The 25,077-nt window shown below is 36.3% G+C and overlaps 1 protein-coding gene across 5 annotated transcripts; it reads left to right on the plus strand.

Annotated features, from left to right (window-relative positions):
• On the plus strand, positions 1–25,077 carry LOC18033650 (serine/threonine-protein kinase TOR). Of its 5 annotated transcripts, none has more exons than XM_024178248.1 (57): positions 1–414; positions 1,202–1,540; positions 1,624–1,698; positions 2,022–2,194; positions 2,941–3,039; positions 3,865–4,024; positions 4,153–4,296; positions 4,436–4,605; positions 4,711–4,915; positions 4,991–5,185; positions 5,314–5,466; positions 7,020–7,141; positions 7,309–7,411; positions 7,516–7,611; positions 7,943–8,073; positions 8,513–8,615; positions 8,697–8,876; positions 8,970–9,062; positions 9,157–9,192; positions 9,505–9,603; positions 9,699–9,797; positions 9,947–10,109; positions 10,629–10,753; positions 10,884–10,936; positions 11,692–11,815; positions 11,904–12,089; positions 12,719–12,871; positions 12,940–13,092; positions 13,202–13,273; positions 13,392–13,526; positions 13,637–13,698; positions 13,920–14,017; positions 15,093–15,202; positions 15,280–15,453; positions 15,573–15,638; positions 15,939–16,007; positions 16,159–16,269; positions 16,469–16,609; positions 16,708–16,836; positions 17,024–17,189; positions 17,262–17,476; positions 17,621–17,827; positions 18,168–18,281; positions 18,355–18,558; positions 18,818–18,898; positions 21,343–21,417; positions 21,499–21,565; positions 21,647–21,807; positions 22,009–22,182; positions 22,289–22,417; positions 22,519–22,602; positions 23,175–23,236; positions 23,320–23,392; positions 23,493–23,627; positions 23,818–23,991; positions 24,073–24,335; positions 24,808–25,077. In XM_024178248.1, exons 1-57 carry the CDS (start codon positions 295–297, stop codon positions 24,824–24,826), a joined length of 7,422 nt encoding a protein of 2,473 aa, XP_024034016.1. In that variant the 5' UTR covers positions 1–294; the 3' UTR covers positions 24,827–25,077. The 5 variants fall into 5 exon arrangements, with proteins under 5 accessions (XP_024034016.1, XP_006422734.1, XP_024034022.1 ...); XM_006422671.2 differs by having other exon boundaries at positions 7,312–7,411; XM_024178258.1 differs by lacking the exons at positions 1–414; positions 1,202–1,540 and having other exon boundaries at positions 1,668–1,698; positions 2,032–2,194.

The following is a 25,077-nucleotide window of genomic DNA, read 5'->3' on the forward strand; positions in this document are numbered from 1 at the left end:
CTGACTCGTAGTCCGACGAATGACATTATTTGGCTGTTAGTTACAGTTTTCTGTAAGGGAGCCGCGCCCCACTAAACTAACTAAAGCTTGAGAGAGGGCGGCCTGTAATTATCACGCGTACTCATAACTCATAAACGCCAACTGCACTCTCAAAAATTCCACAGCAATCACTGAAAATATTTTCTATTTATCAATGTCTAAAGATAAAAGAGAGAGGATCTGATTCTTATAAAATAGTGTCTTCAACAAATTGAGAGAATTTAGGGTTTAAGGAGTTGGGAGGACGGCCAATCAATGGCCTCCACGTCGCAGTCGCTGCGCTACATCGGGCCTCCAGCGCCCGGCGCTGGCGGCGGTAGCTTGGATGCGCTTAATAGAATCCTTGCTGACCTCTGCACTCATGGCAACCCTAAGGTATATGATCTTTTCCGTTTGTTTTCCTAGAAAATTACTGAAAATGTTGAATTTTGGTCCTTGTTAGTAGCGGTGCTGCCACCGGAGGTTTGTAGAGGTTCTCTTAAAAGTCAGTATAGTTGATCACGGAAGAAGAGTGAAATTAGTTGATTTGGTTTTGTCTAAGTTCCAGTTTCGTAGTTGAAAACTGCTGCACTAATGGTAACCCTAAGGTGCATGATATTTTCTGTTTGTTTTTGGAGAAAATTGCGGAAAATGTAGAAGTTTGGTTGTTTTGGTGGTACTGGCCCTGGAGGCTAGTAGGTGTATCTTAAAGTCAGTTCAGTTGATGTGAAAAAGGAGAAGTCAAATTAGTTGATTTATTTCTTCCCAGTTTTAGCCAGGTAGTTGAAAATTACATACTTGTAGGAGAATTTTGCCATACGTTTTAATATAACCATTTAGGAGAAGGAGAGAGAAAGAAAATGTAAAATTAGTTTATCCTTTTCAGTTTTTTTTTTCCTGAGAAAATTCCGGAAATGAAAGAAGATGTTGAATTAGGCTTCAATTTTCATGTCTTTGTACTGAAATTAACTTCTGGTTAGTGATACTGAAGCTAGTACTTGAAAACCATTTCAGTTAACAATTGCTTAGAAAATGAAAAGAAAAAGCAGTAAAATTTGTTGATTTTGCTATCGTTGGCAGATTCTTTTGTTGTCTTAAACTTTATATTTTGATAGTAAACAACAACATTTTAAGCAGTATATCACACTCTGCTTATAGTTTGTTATTTTCTATCGTTTTATAGGAGGGTGCTTCATTAGCTTTAAGGAAACATATAGAAGAACAAGCACGTGATCTTGGTGGAGAAGCTTTTTCACGATTTATGGATCAATTATATGATAGAATTTCTGGACTATTAGAAAGCAATGATGCAGCTGAAAATTTGGGGGCTTTAAGGGCGATTGATGAGTTAATAGATGTGGCACTTGGTGAAAACGCCTCCAAGGTTTCAAAGTTCTCTAATTATATGAGGACTGTGTTCGAGGTGAAGCGTGATCGTGAGATTTTGGTTCTTGCTAGTAAAGTTCTTGGTCATCTAGCGAGGGCAGGTGGTGCGATGACTGCTGATGAAGTGGAATTTCAGGTTTGTTGTTCTGTGTTTTCTTGGGTTGTTGTGTATGGTTTCTGTACGAGCACCACAGAATGAACAGTGTTAATTGGTTGCAGGTGAAAATGGCACTGGATTGGCTTCGTGGGGATAGAGTAGAGTATCGACGTTTTGCTGCTGTCTTGATCTTGAAAGTAAGTATGGGCATTTCGGCCTGCTCTTGCACACAATAACTGCATGTTTTCTGTATTTTTTCTTTTAATTTTTTTCTTATTGGATGTCTATGGGGAATAGATGGTAACTTAGCACGTGAAATTTGTCAACATATAAGTTATGTGAATTAGATGTGAACTTGGCCTGCAAAAAATTTTTTTATGTAGAAAATGATGTGTTCTTAGCCCAATTTTTTTTCATCATCAGGAATTTTAGTTTTTCTTTTTATTAAAACTCTTATGTAATTATCGTAATTATCTTGCTTACCAAGGATATATATTTTTTTTAACTCTCATCCATGAAGGAAATGGCAGAGAATGCTTCAACCGTGTTCAATGTTCATGTAGCTGAATTTGTAGATGCAATTTGGGTTGCATTGAGGGATCCAACTTTGGCTGTTAGAGAGCGGGCTGTAGAGGCATTGCGCGCTTGCCTTCGGGTTATTGAAAAGCGTGAGACACGTTGGCGTGTGCAGTGGTTAGTTACATATCTTTGAAATTTTTAATTAGATAGCAGTGGGTGCGTCTTCTTGCTTTGGGCTTCGGTGTCTTTGAGATAGCGTGTTATAGTTGGCATAGCAACGTGTAGGGATATTTGGGTATGCTTTTGTATAGCACAAAAAGCTTCTGTTTTTTGTTTGCTCATTGGACAGTTGGTCTACTCTCTGTTTTAATTTTTCATTATCAATGCAATTTTCAGGTTCATAAAAAAAAGTAAAATTTGAAGGTGAAAACTTTGTTTTTAGTGAGTAAAAGGAAACAAGTATAGAGAAAATGCAAAACTCTGCTTTAAAGTGTTATAGTATTGCGGTGAGATACATGCTGTGAATTGAGTTGAAGTTCTATTTACCATGTGAGATTTTGCCTTATTTGATCAATTTTACCGTGTCCTTTGACTGTTATGATACCCCACTCTCCATGCACGTAGATAGAGAAATGAGACTGAATGTTCAACATTGTCTCCATAGGAGCTAGCAAAAAATTATTTGGAAATAGAATGATCTTATTTGATTCTATTTCATAATTATTCTTCAGTAACTGGTTCATTCTTATTTTCAACTACCTGTAGAGTTCCATTGCTCCCTAGACTTAGCTTAATTTAATTATCATTGCTTTGTGCTTGCATAATGACAGCATTTTAAACACATTGAAAAAGCTTTCTGTGTTCTTGTTCTTTTCACTTTTTTTTGAGGGAAATAAGACCAGTTATAATCTTTGTGACAGGTATTATCGTATGTTTGAGGCTACTCAAGATGGGCTCGGTAGAAATGCTCCAGTACACAGCATACATGGCTCTTTACTTGCGGTTGGGGAGCTCTTGAGGTAGGTAGAGATATGTGTAATGCAAAAACTTTATTGGCTAGTGAAGCTGTTTCCTTTTCTAGTTTGAGTAGATTTTCTGTGAAAAAAGTTGATTGCCTCGTTTCCAAATTTACCAGTTGTTTCTCTTTTCTTGTGATTGCTATGATTGCCTCTTGTCCATTGCTATGGTGTTAATTGCCAAGTTGAAGTGCATATGGTAGTCAAAGAAAGAAAACTTTGAAGAGGATTTTGTGGTCACCTGTGTGAACTACTGTAGCCTTTAAGTTTTTTATGCTTAGATTGAACTATAAGCATCCACCGAATCGGTCCATGTCTTCCATTTAGGAAAAAATTAGTTGGCTACTTGATGCTACTTCTGTTTTTGTTTCTCTAATCTTACAAAAGTTTGTTGTTGTGGGAAATGGATTAAATTAGCGAAGCCAATACCAAAACATAAAACTGGCTGCTAAAACCAAGACTTTGAAAACTGTTCTTTGCTCGCTGTGGTGTCTTGGGTATATATGTTTGCATCTGTGTGTCTGCTTGTTTGATTCATATGGTGCTTTGGAATAGACAGACGTTTGAGACATCCTCTACATGGGCTTATTTATTTATTTTTTTAAACATTTTGATGTAGCTTATTCTCATTCATTATCTGTTAATGCATTTCCCGAAGAGGTTTGACTTTTAGTGTGAGGACATTATATCCCTTCATCAAAATGTCCAGTTTTTGCTAAATAATTATTGCATATATAAAGATATAACAATCTGGCTGTCATCACCACTGTTTTTCTTTAATTATTTTAAGTGTTTGTTGTGGGTAATATTGAAACGCTATCTGGACAGAAATACGGGAGAGTTCATGATGTCAAGGTATAGAGAAGTTGCTGAGATTGTTCTGAGATACTTAGAGCACCGGGATCGGCTTGTTCGCCTTAGCATAACTTCACTGCTACCTCGCATTGCCCATTTCTTGCGAGATCGATTTGTTACAAACTACTTAAAGGTTTGGAATTTGCTCCATTTTTAATGATAAAGTTGTTGCTGGTATGGAGGAAATTTTGGATGAAATCATCATTATTTATATAACATTTATTTCCACAATAATGTGCATGGAATTGTGATATCTTGCAGATATGCATGAATCACATTCTCACGGTTCTGCGAATACCAGCTGAACGTGACAGCGGGTTCATTGCCCTTGGGGAGATGGCTGGTGCTTTGGATGGGGAACTTTTCCACTATTTGCCGACAATTACATCTCATTTACGTGAAGCTGTAAGACATGGAGGAAGTTGGCTGTATTAAGTCACATAACTTTGATTTGTCATATTTTCTCATGGTTGCAATTTATTGAGCTATGCTGTTTCATTTGCTAGGAAACTAGATTTCTGATTGTTGGAATATTTACGTGTAGATTGCTCCACGTAGAGGTAAACCCTCTCTAGAGGCATTGGCTTGTGTTGGAAATATTGCAAGAGCCATGGGTCCTGTGATGGAGCCTCATGTTCGTGGTCTTTTGGATATTATGTTTTCTGCTGGTCTTTCCACCACACTTGTTGATGCTCTTGAACAAATCACTGTCAGGTACAACTTTGGGCATCCCTGTACTTCTCGTTAAGATTTTTTTCCCCCAGGTTGATTGTATGATTTAAGGATTTAGTCCTTCCCTGACATTGATTTCTGTTTCAGTATTCCTTCGTTGCTGCCAACTATCCAAGATCGGCTGCTAGATTGCATTTCATTTGTTCTGTCGAAATCCCATTATTCGCAGGCAAGGCCAGCTGCTACTGCCATTCGAGGAAATGTGATGAATATCCCTCAGCAAGTTTCAGACCTTAATGGTTCAGCTCTAGTGCAACTTGCTTTGCAGACTCTTGCTCGCTTTAATTTCAAGGTTTCTATACAGATAATCTTTAATATGAAACCTATGTTAACCTCAAATTTACTCTGAAGCTATTATATTGTCCAGGGCCACGATCTTCTTGAGTTTGCTAGAGATTCAGTTGTACTATATTTGGATGATGAGGATAAAGCCACACGGAAAGATGCAGCTTTATGTTGTTGCAAATTAGTTGCAAATTCTTTCTCTGGTGTATCATTTACACAGTTTGGTGCTAGTAGGTCTAATCGAACTGGGGGGAAGCGACGCCGTCTTATAGAGGAGGTTTGATTACAGAAAATTGGGTGTTTTATATTATTTTTAAATGTTACAAAGTGTGTATCCTTCTTGGTTATCGTTGAGTGCAGCTGTCTATTGTATCTCTTTGTTTCTCATATGTTGGACTTCTGCAGCTTGTGGAGAAGCTTCTCATTGCAGCCGTTGCTGATGCTGATGTTACCGTTCGCCATTCTATCTTTTCCTCACTATATGGCAACAGAGGTTTTGATGATTTTTTAGCACAGGCTGATTGTCTGAGTGCAATTTTTGCTGCTTTAAATGATGAGGTACGGTGATTTGCAATATTCTATCAGATTGACCTTTTAACTTCTATGTTTGAAGCCAATGATCTAATTACAATAACTATTTTAACTTTATTTGGTCCAGAAATCTGCCTGAAAGTTGTTTCAGGCTGCAGGATGCAGTCTGTGCATGGCTTCATTGTTGTCATGTAGCTTGTTTCCCTTTTTCTTTTTGATAAGAAGTAAAATTCCTCAGATTGCTATGCAAACAAAACTATATTAAAGTGAACAATACAAGGCAGCAAGGAAAGAAAAAATTGAATCGTTAAAAGGAAAGCTTCCAGAATTTCCTCAGAATGCTGTTGAAACCTAAGCCCATGGAGAAGTGAATACATTATTCTTCTCCGAAGTATTTCAAACCTCTTTTTTTTTTTTTTTTTGGGTTGAAAAATTGGATTCTTTCTGTCAGTTTAAACAATCCATAGCGATGGTTTTATTGCATGCCTCATTCAAACTATCTGTAGAATATCACCTCCTTCTGTTCCAAAGTCCTTCGAAATCTGTGCTAAGCTAATTGAGGAACAAACCAAAGTAGCTCAACTAAGCATTAATATTTACACCAAACTGCAATCCAAATTGGTATCCTCAAAAGAACAATGGATGGATTCCATTTTCTTGTATAGAATACAGCATTGAGGATTTGAACTAAACATTGGCCATGTCCTAGCATAGTTATGTGTGTTTAAGAAAATGCTTAAATTGTTATTCTGCACTTGGTGGGGTTAGCCTTTCTAGTGGCAACGTGAATTGAGACAATTACCTTATGTTCTCCATACCAGTGAAATCTGCACTATGAACAATCTGGTTATCTGTAAGGTATTTTTTTATTTTTCATTTGACTATAATTTTTTATTTTAAATTTAAAGAGAAAATAAGAAAACTTTACTAATTATATTGAAAAAGAAAGGGGAAAAAAAAGAAAATTTTACTAATTGAATGGAGATAAGAGGAAAAAATGTTTACAACTGATTAGAATCTTTGAAACAAGTGAATTAGTGTATTTAACCTTTGGTTTTAAAGTGCATACTTACAGAAAAAGGGCATGTGAAATTCAGTCTAATAAAAATTCCAATCATAATTGTGTTTACTAGAACTAGCTTGATCATTTAGTTTTGCTCTGAAATGCACTAAAAATAAACATTCCAATCTTATCCCCAAAATTTTTCATGACTGTAACTTGTTTGAAATCACCCCTAAACACTACTATTTGTCTTTTTTGAAGTTATTGTACTTTAAAGGACTCTTTTCCAATGGTCTTACAACTTGAACTTTTATTTTGGTTAATCTTCTCTAGAGTTGTATATATTTATGTGCAATTAGACATGTTTGAAGAACTATATTTGCGTGTTTTTTTGTTTGGAGTTTCTTTCCTGTGCATCCAAGTTGCTATGTTGTTCTACTCGTATGAAACTGTTTTGCAAATTGTCAATATTTCTTCTGAATATTTACATGCTGCAATATGATATTTCCTCCCATTAAATCTTAGAATTTTTTTTGTCTTGTCTTTTGAGAGTATCTGAATGTTTCTGTTGCATCAGGATTTTGATGTTCGAGAGTATGCAATCTCTGTGGCTGGGAGGTTATCAGAAAAAAATCCAGCATATGTTCTTCCTGCACTTCGTCGCCATCTTATTCAGTTGTTGACATATTTAGAGCAGAGGTGATTTTCGAAGGGTGATAGAACCGTGAAAGATTAACAGTTATCAATAGTAATTGGTTGAAATTTTTAGTTGGGTGTGTATGTGAGTCAGGGTTAGATGAAAGAACATCTTTTGCTTTAAGTTTATACTTTATGGTGTCAAATATTGATGACTGTTGCAATGTCAGCAGTGCAGATAACAAATGCAGAGAGGAAAGTGCAAAGCTACTTGGCTGTTTAATACGGAACTGTGAAAGATTAATACGTCCATACATTGCTCCAATACACAAGGCATACTTATTTATGTGTTGATTTTAACATTTGCCAGTTCTGTTCATTCTGATTAGAGGTTTTTTCATTTCTGCCTTCTCTCATTTGGTGATTTGATTTTTCAGGCTCTCGTAGCAAGACTTCTTGAGGGCACTGGGGTCAATGCCAATAATGGTATTATTAGTGGAGTTCTTGTAACTGTGGGAGATCTTGCTAGAGTGGTGGGTGAATCTGTACTTTAAGATAGGTTTCCTATTATGTATGATAGCCTTTGCTTAGCCTTTTAGTATAAGGGTGGGGGCTTGGTGCTGTGCATAATTTGACAGGCTATCATGTGAATATTGGTGTATACATGTTCATTTCCAATTAAATCGTGTTCTAGACCGGAACATGTTTGGTAGAGGAGGATACAAATTTCTTGTTTGCCAACGGCCTGCTAATCCTTGGGTCTAGAAAAGAATGTCAAGTTTCTACGAGTCTCTTGTTATTAAGCATTTTTTAACTTGTTTGTAGTTTCATCTTATATGGTTTTGTGCTGTAAAATTTGTTTAGGGTGGTTTTGGAATGAGACAGTATATATCCGAACTTATGCCTTTAATTGTCGAAGCTCTATTGGATGGAGCTGCTGTCACAAAACGTGAAGTGGCTGTCTCAACATTAGGTCAAGTTGTACAGAGTACTGGGTATGTAGCATTTGCTTTCTGTCTCTTTAAATTCTATACCTTGTTGGACTATTATATTTTATTGTGAGCTATGTTTTTTATGACACAGATCAAAATAGTGATTGTCTGTTCAATGAAGCAAATATTTTGGAGTCGGTTTTTGTTACTTGGTTCTGACATTTAACTATTCATGTTGAACAAAATGTTTTTTCTAATTTTGCTTAGGACTTACTATCTCAATGATGAAATATTTCTGCAACAGTAAACTAACTTGATGCTTAGTAAACTTGTAGTTACTTGGGAAAGTTTTTATCCTACATAGACACTACTACTGTTGTTGAAGAAAATTTCTCCTACATAGACATTGTTGATTTTAATACTTGTAATATCTTAGGTATGTATTTTTAGAGGGCTTTTTGGTCTATGGTCTAAATGGCTTTTCGGTCTATGGTCTTGGCAGATATGTGATAACTCCATACAATGAATACCCACAATTGCTTGGGTTGCTCTTGAAAATGTTGAATGGTGAGTTAGTGTGGTCTACAAGACGTGAAGTGCTGAAGGTAGCTATTTATGGACAAGAATGCTTATTTTATATCCTCTAAATGTTTTATCATGCTAAAAGTTTTCTTGTTCTTTGCCAGGTTCTTGGGATTATGGGTGCTCTGGATCCTCATGCACATAAACGAAATCAACAATTATCTGGGTCACATGGAGAAGTTACCCGTGCCGCCAGTGATTCAGGCCAACACATTCAACCAATGGATGAATTTCCAATGGACCTTTGGCCATCATTTGCTACATCTGAAGATTATTATTCAACTGTATTAATTATACGTGATGAATACTCATTAACTTTCTTGCTCCTTTTTTTTCCCATTAGTTAAATATTTTTATCTATGTTCTTTTGCATGCAGGTTGCTATTAATTCTCTCATGCGAATACTTAGGGATCCTTCACTCGCTAGCTATCACCAAAAGGTTGTTGGGTCTCTTATGTTCATATTCAAGGTACCTCAAAAATAAGGAATCTTCTCTTTTATGTGTTATATTGATTATTTTCGTATGTGGTTTAATTATTTGCTTTTCCTTTGTGCGAGGTTAGTCAATGGGTCTTGGCTGTGTTCCTTACTTACCAAAGGTTTGTTTAGTCACCTAATAAACTTTCTTCTCTGTAAATTCTTTTTATGGCATATTGTCTGATTGTAGTTTTCGTTGAACCACCCCGGGGAGGGAGCGGGGTGGAGAAAATTATAATATTTATTTTTTTGCAATGGAAATGTTGATATGAAATTTGGAGTACTTATAATCACCTTATGGTGTTGGGGGTGAGGCTTGTCCTGTCCTTACTGAGTTTTTAATATCTGACACAGTCCTTGTACTGGAATTTTAATCATTGTTTGAGGCTTTTATGTTTGATGATCGTGGCTTCTACGTGGCAATTTATCTTTAGGTTCTGCCAGATCTCTTTCACACTGTTCGTACATGTGATGATTATCTGAAGGATTACATAACATGGAAGCTTGGAACTCTTGTGTCTATTGTGCGCCAGGTAGATATAGATGTTGTGAAATTGTTTGGAACATGCAATTACAGTTTGGCTTTTTCTGGATATCAATATAAATCAGATTTAATGTTCTTTTGCAGCATATTCGTAAATATTTGCAAGAATTGTTCTCTCTAATTTCTGAATTATGGTCATCCTTCAGTATACCAGCTACTAATCGTACTTATCGTGGCCTTCCGGTATTGTTTCTATCTTCTATCTTTGGGAGATGTGATAATCAGCATGCCATATTTTTTTTTTCTCCCGGCCCTGATATTTTGCATTTTATTAACCCTCACCATCGGTGCCTCTCCCCCTGCTGTTCCTTTTTTTTGGTCTTAATGAGCAGGTTCTGCATCTTGTGGAGCAGCTTTGCTTGGCTCTCAACGATGAATTCAGAACACACCTTCCTGTTATTCTTCCATGTTGCATTCAAGTTTTAAGTGATGCTGAACGGTGTAATGACTACACCTATGTTCTTGACATTCTCCATACCCTTGAGGTGTTTGGAGGTTGGGATTCTTTATTTTTAATAATTTTCCATTGATATTTAACATTTTGCCAGTCTGTACCCCTGTGATTTATAATTGCCATGAGAATTACATAGGGAGAAGGTATTGAGCTTTATATTGGAGTACAGAACTATGGATCCAAACTTTTATAATATTTTATTCATAGCAGAAGTAAAACCATGCTTGATACTCTGATTTTATCTTTTACAAATTAGAAGTAAAACACATTGTAACTAGTCATATATATTCTTGCATTGTACGATTAAAAGTCTTTTTGTCCCATTTGTTTTGTCTACTAAAGGTTGTAGGACCTGCAGTAGTTCCCAGTTTTGAACTTGTACGTGTTGAGAGATTACTTGTTTGAAAGAAATGTTAGAGAATGTTTCTAACCTGACTGATGAAGTTTTTGGATTGGATGCCTTTAAGAACTCAAGGGGGCCTAAATATGCGTGTGCCTACTATCTGTCTGTGGAAACTTTTTCTCAAATGGAAACTTTTTTCTCATATTATTCAATATAGGGACGCTGGATGAACATATGCATCTGCTTCTTCCCGCACTTATTCGATTGTTCAAAGTGGATGCTCCGGTGGATATTAGGCGTGCTGCTATCAAAACTTTGACAAGATTGATCCCCCGTGTACAGGTCGGTGTCCAAACATTGTTCAATTTAAAGATCATCTAGCAGCAAAGTTGAAAATAGTAAATTCACTTATCTTTTGTTCAGATTCCCTTTGGTTGATATCTTTAGTTGTTATGGTTCTTTCTTTTGTTAGGTTACTGGTCACATTTCTTCTCTTGTGCATCACTTAAAGCTTGTCTTGGACGGGTTAGTATCTACTTCCTGATCTGAAATAATGTAATCAAAAAGTGTCCTCATGTATGTTTGTGCATGTGTGAGTGCCTAGGTATAGAGGTCTTGGCTGGCGATGGGAGTAATGAATCATCTGGGAAATTGATCTTATTTAAAGCTTTCTTAAAATTACTTTTAAATAATAGCCAACTTTCATTTGGATTGGGTTACAGTGATATTTCTCTTTCTGCCTGCTGTCACTTGAACGATGCTGGTGGAAGTTGTAAATTAGCCTGATATTGGATTTCAACTTCAGAATATATGAGAGTAGAATAGTGGGTTGTGAGGATAACATATGTTAAAGGATATGTGCGCAATTTTAACATTATAGCCTGGTGATGTGAAGCAAAAATCTTAGATTTCAGGCCTTCGCCCTGCTTCTATGAATGTGTGTCTGTGTGCTTGTAAGTTCTGTACCACATCTTTTGTGTGATTATGATGAACTAATTTTTTGTTAGATGACTTAATGCAAAATTTTTTTTTTCCTTTGGCTGATTCCAGCTAGTAAATTTGGTCTCTTCTTTTGTGGCACTGCAATGTGATGGCATGTGTATTGTGGGGACAGTTTTCATCTTTGATTTTTACTGAGCCTGGCAATTTATCCTCCTGTTGTGGTTCAAGCTGATATGCTGGCTTTGGCTTCCCAATTTTGAATCTTTTTACTCCAGCTTCTACTTATCTCTTGCATAATGTTATTCTTGAGCTTCAACTAAGTAGATTTCTAATTTCAGGAAGAATGATGAGCTGCGGAAGGATGCTGTCGATGCACTCTGTTGTCTTGCTCATGCCCTCGGGGAGGACTTTACCATCTTTATTCCATCAATACACAAGCTCCTGTTGAAACATCGGCTGCGGGTCTGTATCTTTCATTGCCAGTTCCAATTTTTATCTCTGGACCTTATCTTGATCTTGAGATTGAGCTTGAAATTAATTATGTTTTCAGCATAAAGAGTTTGAGGAAATTGAAGGACGCTTGAGGAGACGTGAGCCACTGATTTTGGGCAGTACAGCTGCACAACAATTAAGTCGACGAGTTCCTGTGGAGGTAATCAGTGATCCATTAAACGATGTGGACAGTGACCCTTATGAAGATGGTACTGACGCTCAGAAACAACTTAGAGGTCATCAGGTATTCATGATATACAATTGCAAGCTCTGTAATATATACTTTCTTTTATGTTCATCTTAGTCGTCAAGAAACTTAGGCAAGCCTTTTCTAGGTGCGAGGCTGCTAGCTAAGGTTCTTGCATAAAGTGAGATGAAAGCCTTGGTGGTTAGGCAGTCTGTTGCTCAGCATATCATGCATGACATGTCAGTTTTATGAGTATTGTATTATATAATATTCTCAAAATATATGCTGGTTGGAATGATGCGAAGGTCAAGAAATCAAAATAATCAAAAGGGCATAGAATCAAAATAAACAAGTAGTTGTTGAATCAACTGAACTTCAAAATAGTAGGTGTTAAATGCAACAGAAACAATTATGCAAATTCTTGCAGTACATTTCTATAGAGCTCTATCAATTTTTTTTTTGTTTTGGGGGGGGGGGGGGGGGGGGGAGTAGACTGCATGCTATTTCTTTAATGTTACGACCCCTGAAATATTGTTGTACAGCATTACAAATTCCTTTCTGAATGCCATTTTGTTCTTGTCCTCATCCATCATTCTTGTCTTCATCATTTGATACCTGATTTTGATTACATTGGAATTGGTATTTTTATCCCAAATTTTAGCAGTTTCCTGGGATCTGTCTTGCAGGTCAATGATGTTCGTTTACGCACTGCTGGGGAGGCTTCTCAACGGAGTACCAAGGAAGATTGGGCAGAATGGATGAGGCATTTGAGCATTGAACTGTTGAAAGAATCTCCTTCTCCAGCATTACGAACCTGTGCAAGGCTTGCACAGTTACAAGTATGGTACCCATTTGCATCTGTGTTAATCTTTCTTTGGGAATCAGGTTCTGATTTTCCGCTTTACAGCCTTTTGTTGGGCGGGAGTTGTTTGCTGCTGGTTTTGTTAGCTGTTGGTCGCAACTGAATGCAACCAGCCAGAAACATCTAGTTCAGAGTTTAGAGATGGCTTTTTCCTCTCCAAATATTCCTCCAGAAATCCTCGCAACACTTCTCAACTTGGTATACCTGTTTTCTGCATGTACTATTCCTGTTATTGAGGAAAGATATTGAATTCCAAGTACGAGATGGTAGTTATTAATTATTATGTGTCGGTGAACTTATCTTGCAGGCAGAGTTCATGGAACATGATGAGAAACCTCTTCCTATAGACATCCGTCTGCTTGGGGCTCTAGCAGAAAAGGTGTGCTGTAATGAGAACTCTGCAAACTTAGAACCAATACACTCGTTTTACATTTGTTGTACATTATGAGATTAACTGTGTATTTCATGCATCTCTAATTTTGTTTACTCCATATCAGTGTCGTGCATTCGCCAAGGCCTTGCATTACAAAGAAATGGAATTTGAAGGTGCACGCTCTAACAGGATGGATGCAAACCCTGTTGCTGTTGTTGAAGCTCTTATACATATAAATAATCAATTACACCAGCATGAGGTTAGCTTCAAATGAAATTAATGTTCTCTGATTTTTGTTGTCTTGTATTCTGATCCACATTGATCCTCTGAGATTTTCTGTTCTCATTATCCTTTTTTTTGCCCCTTTAGGCTGCTGTTGGAATATTGACCTACGCTCAGAAAGAGCTAGATGTTCAATTGAAGGAGTCATGGTATCGTTGAACATTAATAACTCGTAACATTTATATTACCTTTCTGCCAAATAAATCATGAAGGATTCTTTTCTTCTACTGCACTTTTAACTCATCTTTCTTGGCTTTCTATTCTCGTATAATTATTTTTAATCTCATCTTGAAAAGACAGTGGGGAAAATTCTCTTTTACTGTTGATGCTAGTAGTACTGGATTATTCACAACTTGTTCTCTGTATTTAGGTATGAGAAATTGCAGCGTTGGGATGATGCACTCAAGGCTTACACTAATAAAGCCTCTCAAGCATCAAATCCACATATTGTATTGGAAGCTACTTTAGGTCCATATCAAGTGTAACTTGCTCTATTGTTATTGCTCAGTTTATTCTCCTTGTGTACAACGGGTTTCTTGGTTGCTATAGTTCTATGTCTGAAACTATATTATCTTATAATGCGTATGGTAATTATATTGTTTAAAGTCTTTGTTCCTTTTTTGGGAAAATAATTAAGAATAGTTTCTTAATTTGTTTTGGGATGTGAAATTCAAATCAGTGCAATGATTTCTGTTTGTTAGGCTTCATTCTTTTCAACTTTCATTTTTTATTCAGTATATTTCTATAATGGTCTTTGTTTCCTTGCAGTTGGTAGTCTGGTGCCAATATGGGTATCAATTTTGTTATCTAATCCTAAAATACGAAATTTAGCAGTCAACAATCTAGTACCACCATTATCTGAGCTGAAGAGAGAACCATTCCTTTGTATTTGAACAAATAATTACAAATTGTGTCAGCTTATGTCATCTCAAGTCATTAATTTTCTTATGGCCTTTCAATGTGATATGCTCACTGACACTGTTAGATGCAGTGTGCACGCTACTGTGAGCAACCCTTGCTGTAGATCTTGCAACTATGCTAACTTTTGTATATTTTCAAATTTTTTACATGAAAAAATGACACAGTTACTTTGGGCCAATGCTGTTGTTGTGTACGTATCCTAGAAGGGTTTGCATGCAACCTGTGAGCCGTGGATTTCCCATCCCCTGTTATGGCCTTTGGCCTTGAATTTGCTATCTAGGTTTAAAAAAACCGTTGAGATTAGTAGAGGGGAACCAAATCTGCCCTCAGGTTCAGTTTGTAAATGCTGTTGGTTCCTAGTGAGTCTGTTGCTGAGGTAAAATTTTGCAATAAGATGGGTCCCCTGTGCTATAATTGAGGCAACTCATTTAATACTGCTTTCTACCTTTGTTTGATTGACATTCACTTTAAATGCACCTCATTGATCCTATTGAGCCTGTTTGTTTGCCACTTCTCTTGATTGACCATGTTTATGTAACTAAAGTATTGCGCTGACATGCTTATGTGACATTGCTTCTGTGTTCGTTTATTGAAATGGTTTTCTTTTTGATGTATTACGTAGGGCGGATGCGTTGCCTTGCTGCATTGGCTCGATGGGAAGAGCTTAACAACCTCTGCAAAGAATATTGGACCCCAGCTGAGCCTGCTGCACGACTAGAGATGGCACCAATGGTTATTTTTTTGTGTTAATACCAATGTTATCAATACTTATGCACTCCATGCTGATACCAATGAGGTTGTTATCTCAGGCTGCTAGTGCTGCTTGGAATATGGGAGAGTGGGATCAAATGGCAGAATATGTGTCTCGGTTAGATGATGGTGATGAGACAAAACTTCGGGGTTTGGGTAACACTGCTGCTAATGGTGATGGAAGCAGTAATGGTACATTCTTCAGGGCTGTTTTGTTAGTTCGTAGAGGAAAGGTATTATTTATATATATCAATATTATTTCTGAGCTATGTTTATTTTCTTTTTTCCTTTTTAAATTGTTATTTATTTATATCCTTTGGATTTATTTAAATTTTATGGATTTTTCCTTCAGTATGATGAAGCACGTGAATATGTGGAGAGAGCTAGGAAATGCCTTGCCACTGAGCTTGCAGCTTTGGTCAGTTTTGTAACTCCACAAGTCCTCAATTATTGAACGTTTTTCTGGTTTTATTTTGTAAACTTGTTGCTCTTAGGATCCACCCACCCCCCCCAAAAAAAAAAAAACAAATATAAGTGGAAGAAATTTAAGATGTACATACTAGCATTGGTATTTTCATTCTTCAATTGAGCATTTGGCTTGTTCTATTTACTACAAAATCAGAACTAATTACTCAGATTTTGAAAATTTACAATAGAGTATACATTGCTCAAAAATTTTCTTTTGGTTGAGTAGTCCAAGTATGTTTTCTTGTAATAGGTCCTGGAAAGCTATGAGCGTGCGTATAGCAATATGGTTCGTGTTCAGCAGCTTTCTGAACTGGAGGAGGTTTGTTCTATAATTTATTTGTTTATTCCTTTTAGTAGTGAGGTTGGTTTGGGGAAACAGAGGGGATTTACTTTTATTACTGTTGCTATCATTTACCTAGGCAAGCACGGCACGGTTAAATAGTATCATGGAGAACATTTGTTTTTGACAGGTAATTGATTACTGTACTCTTCCCGTTGGAAATCCTGTCGCTGAGGGAAGGCGGGCTATTATCCGCAATATGTGGACCGAGCGGATACAAGGAACGAAACGCAATGTTGAGGTACATGCTTTACATTCCTTGATTTCAGTTTTTCTTCCCTTACTTTTTGAACGATGAAGTTGGTATATACTTGTTAAAGCAGATTATACAGGAACTAAATTGTCACATATTATGTTTAAAATAAATATTTGTTAAATATGCCTTCTTTGCTCACAAGATTATTGATTCCTTCCAATATTTTCTTTCCTTCAATGTATAGGTCTGGCAAGCGCTTTTGGCTGTTAGAGCTCTCGTTTTACCACCCACAGAAGATGTTGAAACTTGGCTCAAGTTTGCTTCTCTTTGCAGAAAAAGTGGACGAATTAGTCAGGCTCGATCTACTTTAGTTAAACTCTTACAGGTCTGCACTCTAGCTTTTTGGACATTTATGATGCTACCTTTTATATTTTCTTATTTTGTGGCTGTTTCTTATTTGACTTTGTTTTATGTTGTATTTAGTATGACCCTGAGACATCCCATGAAAATGTACGATATCATGGGCCTCCTCAAGTAATGTACGCTTACTTGAAATACCAATGGTCACTTGGTGAGGATCTTAAACGAAAGGAAGCATTTGCTAGACTACAGGTATAACTGTTATCTCTTTGCTTACAAAAGCTCTTTAAAAGCCCATGTGTGCAGAGATACAGTATCATTCGTTTACAAGATTACATGATTGCCTTAAGAACTCTTCTTTCTGCTGGCATTACCTGCTCACTCTTAGTTCCCTGCTCTCTCTTAGTTCTAATGTTTATGTTTTGTATTTTTCTTATAGACTTTGGCCATGGAGCTATCAAGTTGCCCAGTTATTCAATCAGCTGCTTCCACTAGTTTAACCACAGCTACAAGTACCAATGTTCCACTTATTGCCCGTGTGTATCTCAAACTTGGATCTTGGAAACGGGCACTTCCTCCTGGATTGGATGATGAATCTATACCAGGTAAATTAGTTCTTGTAACCTAGAAAACCCTTTTTTTCTTTTTGGTGTAATAATAATCTTCTTCTTCTGTAGAAATTATTGCTGCATATAGGAATGCCACACAGTGTGCAACAAAGTGGGGGAAAGCATGGCACTCATGGGCATTGTTTAACACAGCTGTGATGTCCCATTACACCTTAAGAGGCCTCCCTTCTGTTGCATCACAATTTGTTGTTCATGCAGTCACCGGATATTTCCATTCTATAGCGTGTGCAGCACATGCTAAGGGTGTTGATGATAGTTTACAGGTAAAAATATATCTTGATATTAGGGGTTGTTACTGATTCCAACAGCCTGAAGTAAATCTTGAGGATACATGTTTGAGTCATTTTATTTTTACATGAATTTTTGGATGCTAATTTAAGTTTTCTTCAAACTCTGTATTCCTTCAGGATATTCTTCGTCTTCTCACTTTGTGGTTCAACCATGGAGCTACTGAAGAAGTCCAAATAGCCCTGCAGAAAGGTTTTGCACATGTCAATATTAACACATGGCTGGTTGTTTTACCTCAAATAATTGCCAGGATACATTCAAATAACCGTGCTGTGAGAGAATTGATACAATCACTTCTTGTGCGAATTGGACAAAGTCATCCGCAGGTTTGTTCTTGGCCTTGCATTTCCAAAATTCTTGTTTCATCATGTGGGTGGTATTGATTGAAGAATTAATGGTAATAATAAATTCTTGTGGGTATTGTAGAGCTCTACAATTAATTTTTTTGTTTCCTTTAAGTTATAGTCACAAGATTTTGAGGTTTTTTCTTTTTTTTTTGGGGGTTAGGTTTTTTATTTTCTTGTACATCAGCCGAAGCATAGTTTCCTAGAAATTCAAGTTTATCACCATGTCCATCTTTCATGTCGCTGATTAGTTTGTTCCTTAGAGGTTTTTCAACTCAGATGAGTGCCTACCCTTCCTAACGTGATTTCAATTTTTCTTCAGGCTCTCATGTACCCACTTCTTGTGGCATGTAAATCAATAAGCAATTTACGTAGAGCTGCAGCTCAAGAAGTGGTTGACAAAGTTCGGCAGCATAGTGGTGTGCTGGTGGATCAGGTCTAATAGTTAATTGATTTGCATATGATCTATACTTCATTTTTTGTGTCTTACAAGGTGCTTTCACATGCAGGCACAACTCGTCTCAAATGAACTAATTAGAGTTGCTATACTTTGGCATGAAATGTGGCATGAGGCACTGGAAGAAGCTAGCCGTTTATATTTTGGTGAACATAACATTGAGGGGATGTTGAAAGTGTTGGAGCCATTGCATGAAATACTTGAGGAAGGGGCTATGAGGGAAAATACCACCATAAAAGAGAGAGCATTCATAGAGGTTATCATTTTTTTACTTAAATCGTTTTTCTTTCATAATTGTTATTTTTATTATGTTTTCATTATGATTAGGCAGCAATTAATGCATGCTGAGTAAAGCAAGGCATATTTTTTTTAACCCTATTGTTAATTAGACAATGAACTGTTCTTGTAGTTTTGCTTGAACTTTGTGGCCCTTTTGTCTTGTCAGCCATTTTAGCATTTAGGATGCTGTATTAAAATTTATTCATTTGCTTAGTGTACCTTTTTGCTGTTTGTAGGCGTACCGTCATGAATTGCTGGAGGCTTATGATTGTTGCATGAAGTATAAGAGGACCGGAAAAGATGCTGAGCTTACTCAGGTATGAACAATATTAGTAGTAAAGTTTGTTCTTCTTAATGGTTATCTGTCAGATTTTCGAGGGAATGGGTTTCAATTGTTTGCCATTGTGTGTTTTCTGCATTGTTCTTTCATGTAGAAATATGAAACCAGGCTGGTCTAACTTGTATATGCATTGTTCTTTTTGTGGTCTAACTTGTATAAGACCTTTAATCTAAGTTGGTCAGTCCCTGTATCATGCTACTCCCTCCTATTAGAAAGTTTTTCTTGCTTAAGAGGGACAAAAAAAGCAAGGGTTCTATGGGACTGTGCAGTCTTGGCTATTTTTTGGGTTGTATGGAATGAAAGAAACCAAAGAATCTTTGATAACAAGGCTGGGGAAGATCCTTCACACCTATGGGACAAAGTCAAGTTCTGGACTTCCCTCTGGGCATCTATAACTACTGAATTTAAAGACATCTCTTTATTTTTTATTCTGCTTTATTGGGAAGCATCTTAACAGGGATGTACTCTTAGTGAGCTAGTGTTTTTGGGTTTCGGGATATTTTATCTTTGCAGTTTCTAAGTGTTCTGTTTATATCGGGACTTCTCGTCCTTTTTTGTGGATTTGTAATCCTCCTAATTCTTGTACATATTTCTTATAGTTTTATTTAATCTTTGTTTCTTAGCAAAAAAAAAAAGAAATATGAAACCAGGCACACCAGGACAGAAACAAAATTTGTTTCTCCTTGGAAATGTATTATAGTTTTCTACTCCTTTCTTCTCACCTCTTTAGGTGTCAGTATCCTGAAGAACATTAGAAGTATCATATACATGTAGAGACTCTGTTGTCTTGCTGCTCAACGGACTTTTCGAGCATTAACAGATTCATTTCTTGAGTAGCCTATACTCTGGAATTGAAGTAGCGAAATCGGCCGTAGCATAGAATGCCTAAATGTAATTTTTCTGCTGTGCCATTGACTATCTTCATGTTAATTCTTTTAAAAGCTCAGCCAAATTCTCTGGTGCCCACCTAGCGTACATGCAGTGAATGACGTAAACTAAATAGGCTGTATCTCTCAATTTTGTTTTACTTTTTTTAGCTGACAAGGAGTGTCAATTTATAGTTTTAGTATGTTCTGTTAAATATTTCTTAGAAAATTGTTTTATATTTTTGGTATACCATATAACTGAGAACCTGCCATTCATTTGTGAAATGCATGGTTGATTATAATTATTATCATGCTTGCTTAACTTATGGCTTTGTTTATTAATTAGAAAAATTTTCCTACTGATGCTATTGTTCTCAAATTTTTATCCAAAGTGATGCTCTGCCCTGTAAACTTAAGTATTTATTGTGTACTATTGTTGGAATTTATGATCTTATAGGATTTGTATTTTTTGGGCTTGGGGGTTTTTGATTTTTTTTCTTTGTGGACTTCTTGTTCCTCCTCTATGTACATTTCCTACATTGGATGTACTTATTTTGTTTCTGAGCAAAGAAACTTTAGGCTTTTTATAGAGTTGAAAAAGTACTATTATATTTATACCGAAGCTGTTTCTCTCAAATTTTCTTACCAAGTGATTCTAAGGATCCTAAACTCTTATTAAATTTGACCATACAAGTGAAGGGGAATATTAGGGTGCATTCGGTATTGTTTTCAAATTCAATTTTCTGTTTTCTGAATTCAGTAAACACTAAATACACGTTCGGTAGCTCATTTTTTAACATATTTTTGTAAATGTAAAATTCATTCTACACTTTTAACAAAGGAAATAAGAAAACAATTTTTTTCTTGTTTTCCTTGTTTTCCCATACAGTATTAAGTTTCAAAATGAACAATTTTCTTATTTTTTATTTATTATTATTATTATTATTCCTCCCAAAAAATCAATTTCCCTCACAATAATATTTTCTTTTTATATACATTATAATATTTATGTTTTTATATATTAATTAAATCAAATATGTAGAGATTATCCTTTTTTTAAACAAAAAGATTAACGAGATCACCTAATTTATTCTTAAAATAAAAATAATCAATTTATTCTTAAAATTAAAATAATCAAACTGATTAAATAAAAAAAATAATTATTCATTACTTAATTTTATGTTTATGAAAATTATTCCAATAATAATTATTTAAAATATTCCTACCGAACGTATTTTACTTTTTTTCATTTTCAAGATTAGTTTTCAAAATGATACCAAACACATTTTTAAATTTTAAAAATAAATTTGAAAATTGCATTCATTCTCATTTTTGTTTCATGAAAACAGCATTTAGAAAACAATACCAAACAGGGCCTTAGATTTTAGAGACTTGTAAGCCCTTTCCCTTGTAGCTTAAGCTTTTGGAATTGACAGCAACTCAGCTTAAATGAAAGAAAGAAAGTTGAGAAAATAAACGAACACTGAGTCAGCACAATGGTGTTAGCTTTCTCCAGTTAGCTGAGTGCTAAGGATTTTGATAATATTTTGACCAGGCATGGGATCTCTACTATCATGTCTTCAGAAGGATAGACAAACAGCTTCAAAGCCTTACCACTTTGGACCTGCAGGCAAGAACGCCGCTTTTATGTTAAATTTTAACTCAATTCATTTTTGCGGCACTAACTATCCACTACATACATGGAGAACAGTCTGTTTCTCCTGAGCTGTTGGAATGCCGAAACTTGGAGCTGGCTGTTCCTGGGACATATCGTGCTGGTAAACTGATCTTCTTAACTGTGTTTTGGTGCCAAATCTGGTGTGCTTTCCAAAATTTATACCTGCCATTATCATTTTCAGATTCACCAGTGGTGACAATTGCATCATTTGCAACCCAGCTTGTTGTCATTACATCAAAACAACGACCTCGTAAATTGACAATTCATGGGAGTGATGGTGAAGATCATGCTTTCTTATTGAAGGGACACGAGGATTTGCGCCAAGATGAACGTGTCATGCAGGTGCTTTCTTCTTTCGACTTCATTGTTCATTCTGTACTGGAGCTATTATGTGGTGGTGGATTGTGCCATTTGGTTCAGGGATCTGGATTCTGAGGCCGTTATTGCACATGTTGTCTGAATGGAAATTACTAGTTAGTACTGTCTTTTATGTTAAATCATCATCTCAAGACTGATTTGTTTGACATTCAATTTTTGTTTCAGCTTTTTGGGCTGGTAAATACCCTGTTGGAAAATTCTAGAAACACTTCAGAGAAGGATTTGTCTATTCAACGATATTCTGTCATCCCTCTATCTCCAAATAGCGGGTTGATTGAATGGGTCCCAAACTGTGATACCCTGCACTATCTTATTCGGGAATATAGGGATGCCCGAAAGGTCTGTTGAAAGTACATTAAATGATTTAGTTTGGTTGGCTAAAGTCCATAATTTTCATTTTTAAGGAGCTTATGGTTAAGTGGGGAGCTCATGTTTGTGTTTACAGATCACCTTAAACCAAGAGCATAAATATATGCTAAGTTTTGCACCAGATTATGACCATTTGCCTCTCATAGCCAAAGTGGAAGTTTTTGAATATGCTCTACAAAATACTGAAGGGAATGATCTGGCCAGGGTATGTATTGTTCTAGAATTCGATAGCATATTCTTCTCTGTATTGCTTATTCCTTAGAGAGGTGTTATTTAAGGGATTATTTTCTTGTTTCACTCTTAAAGGTGCTTTGGTTAAAAAGCCGTACTTCTGAAATATGGCTAGAGAGGAGGACGAACTATACCAGAAGTTTAGCAGTGATGAGCATGGTATGCTTTCTGCTCTATGCATGTGTGCATTTTCTTTTTCCTTTTTTCTTTTTTCAACCTTCTGTTTCTTAGGTTGCTTTTCCATGCATCAAAATACCTGCAAAATCAGCTATAAAATTATAACTTTGAACCAGTTAGTGTATAAACTCTTGAAACTGCATTTGTGATGTCCAAAACTTTATTCTAATTCAGGTATCCTGTCTTTGCACTTCCGGTTAATCAGTTTGAAATAGATTCATTATATCAAAATGGGCCCTTTATTGATGCTTGTTTGGTTCCACCACACAGAGCATTTGGTGATGCCAGACCCATCGGTTTCACACTTACAATCTAGGATGGAGAAGCTAATCAAAATCATTATTTTTGAAGTTTCATCTTTGGAATAAAACCAATTTCGATTTGGAATCTTTCCAAATACAAGTATAAGAATAGTTCGAGTGTCTAAATATCACCAAAATGAAAATATGGCAACAGGGTTTCAGGAAGAAGAAAAGAAACTGAAAGATTAAAGTCCGGTTTATCATGTAGGTAACTGACACCTCATCTGCTTTGACTAACTTGTCTTGTTTCAGGTTGGATACCTTCTTGGTTTAGGGGATCGGCACCCAAGTAATCTTATGCTGCACCGCTATAGGTACATTATGATGATAAGGATAGAGTAGGTAGTATCTGTAAATAAAATCCATTAAGTCTCTCATATTTGTCAATCCTTTGCAGTGGGAAAATTTTACACATAGATTTTGGGGACTGCTTTGAAGCTTCAATGAACCGGGAGAAGTTCCCTGAAAAGGTATATTCCAAACTAAAAATGCATAACTGAATTTGCTTTCTAATATAAATGGCTGTTTTATAGAAGCGCACTCGCCAATTTCTTCGTAAATATTCTGTAGGTTCCTTTTCGCTTGACTAGAATGCTTGTTAAAGCTATGGAGGTTAGTGGTATTGAGGGCAACTTCCGTTCAACATGCGAAAATGTGATGCAAGTTCTGCGCTCAAATAGGGATAGTGTTATGGCTATGATGGAGGTATGGATCTTTTATGTTGCTGCTTCAGTTAGTGCCTTTTTCTCTACTATACTAATTGTGTCCTACACTCCATTTAAGTGCGACACATAGAATGAAAGGAAACCACTGGGTGATATGCATTTTAATGCTACCGGCATGGTCACAGAAAATATATGGAAGAAGCTGATTTTTAGTTCTCATCTGTTTTCAGGCCTTTGTTCATGATCCTCTCATCAATTGGCGTCTTTTCAATTTTAATGAAGTACCGCAAATGTCAGTGTTTGCAAATACTCATGTCCCTCCTGTTGTGAATGCCGAAGAAACTGCTCCAAATAGAGAACTTCCTCAACCACAACGGGGTGCTCGTGAAAGGGAGCTTCTTCAGGTTTTAGGATATACTACATATAGAATCTTTTGAGATAGTGCTATTATAGGATGCTTATACACATTGTTGTGATAAATGCAGGCTGTTAATCAACTTGGTGATGCTAGTGAGGTTTTGAATGGGCGTGCTGTGGTTGTCATGGCTCGGATGAGTAATAAGCTTACAGGACGTGATTTCTCATCTACACCACTGCCCACTAGTTCTATACAACAAGCAGTTGACCACAGCACCTTAATCTCTGGAGACAGCCGTGAAGTTGATCATGGTTTATCTGTTAAACTGCAAGTGCAGAAGTTAATTATCCAAGCTACATCACATGAAAACTTGTGCCAGAACTATGTGGGGTATGATTTCTGTTTTTTTCCTCTTTTATATATTCTCTTTAGTGCACTCAATAGTCAATAAGCACTTATTCACTTTTGGCGTTAATGAAGCATATTTCCTTTTTTGAAAGGTGTAATTATGATTATTCTTTCAATTAGTTGAATAAATGAGAGTTGGGTTTGCATTGGATGTCAAGGTGAAAAGCACTACACCAGTATGCAATTAGGGATTATAGGTGGAGTCATTGATTCATTTACTGTGGTTATCTTGTTCCGCATAATTAAGTGGCATACTATAAGGCGCATTTTTTTTTTGTTAAGGTGATTGTTGAACATTTACACAGTATAATTTCATTGTCTTCCATTTTATTCAAGCTTATGAACCTTTATTTTCTAAACTTGTTGGCTTTACCATTTTCTTCGATAAGCTACTTCACCCCGTAAAATTCCAAACCTTTGTTGATTCATCGTCTATACTTTGTGCCTGTTTCAGGTGGTGCCCTTTCTGGTGAGCCAAAGCTGCCATATATGCTGTGTATATACAAATGTACAGAACAGATAGTCGTTGTGGTTCGTGTGTAAGTGTGTCCCCCCTTCTCTGTTGACCCTTTTTGTGTAATTTATGTAAATAGACGCGCACTCATTTATTAAATATCGCAAGCGTAGTCATGCAGTCATTTGCGTCGATGTATGATATACTTATGAGGGATATTCCTTGCTCGAAATTAGTAATATATAATTATATGTTATTGATTAGACTTGA

The sequence above is a fragment of the Citrus clementina genome, unplaced genomic scaffold, assembly GCF_000493195.1.
Source record: "Citrus clementina cultivar Clemenules unplaced genomic scaffold, Citrus_clementina_v1.0 scaffold_8, whole genome shotgun sequence".
In the NCBI taxonomy this organism is placed as follows: Eukaryota; Viridiplantae; Streptophyta; class Magnoliopsida; order Sapindales; family Rutaceae; genus Citrus; species Citrus x clementina.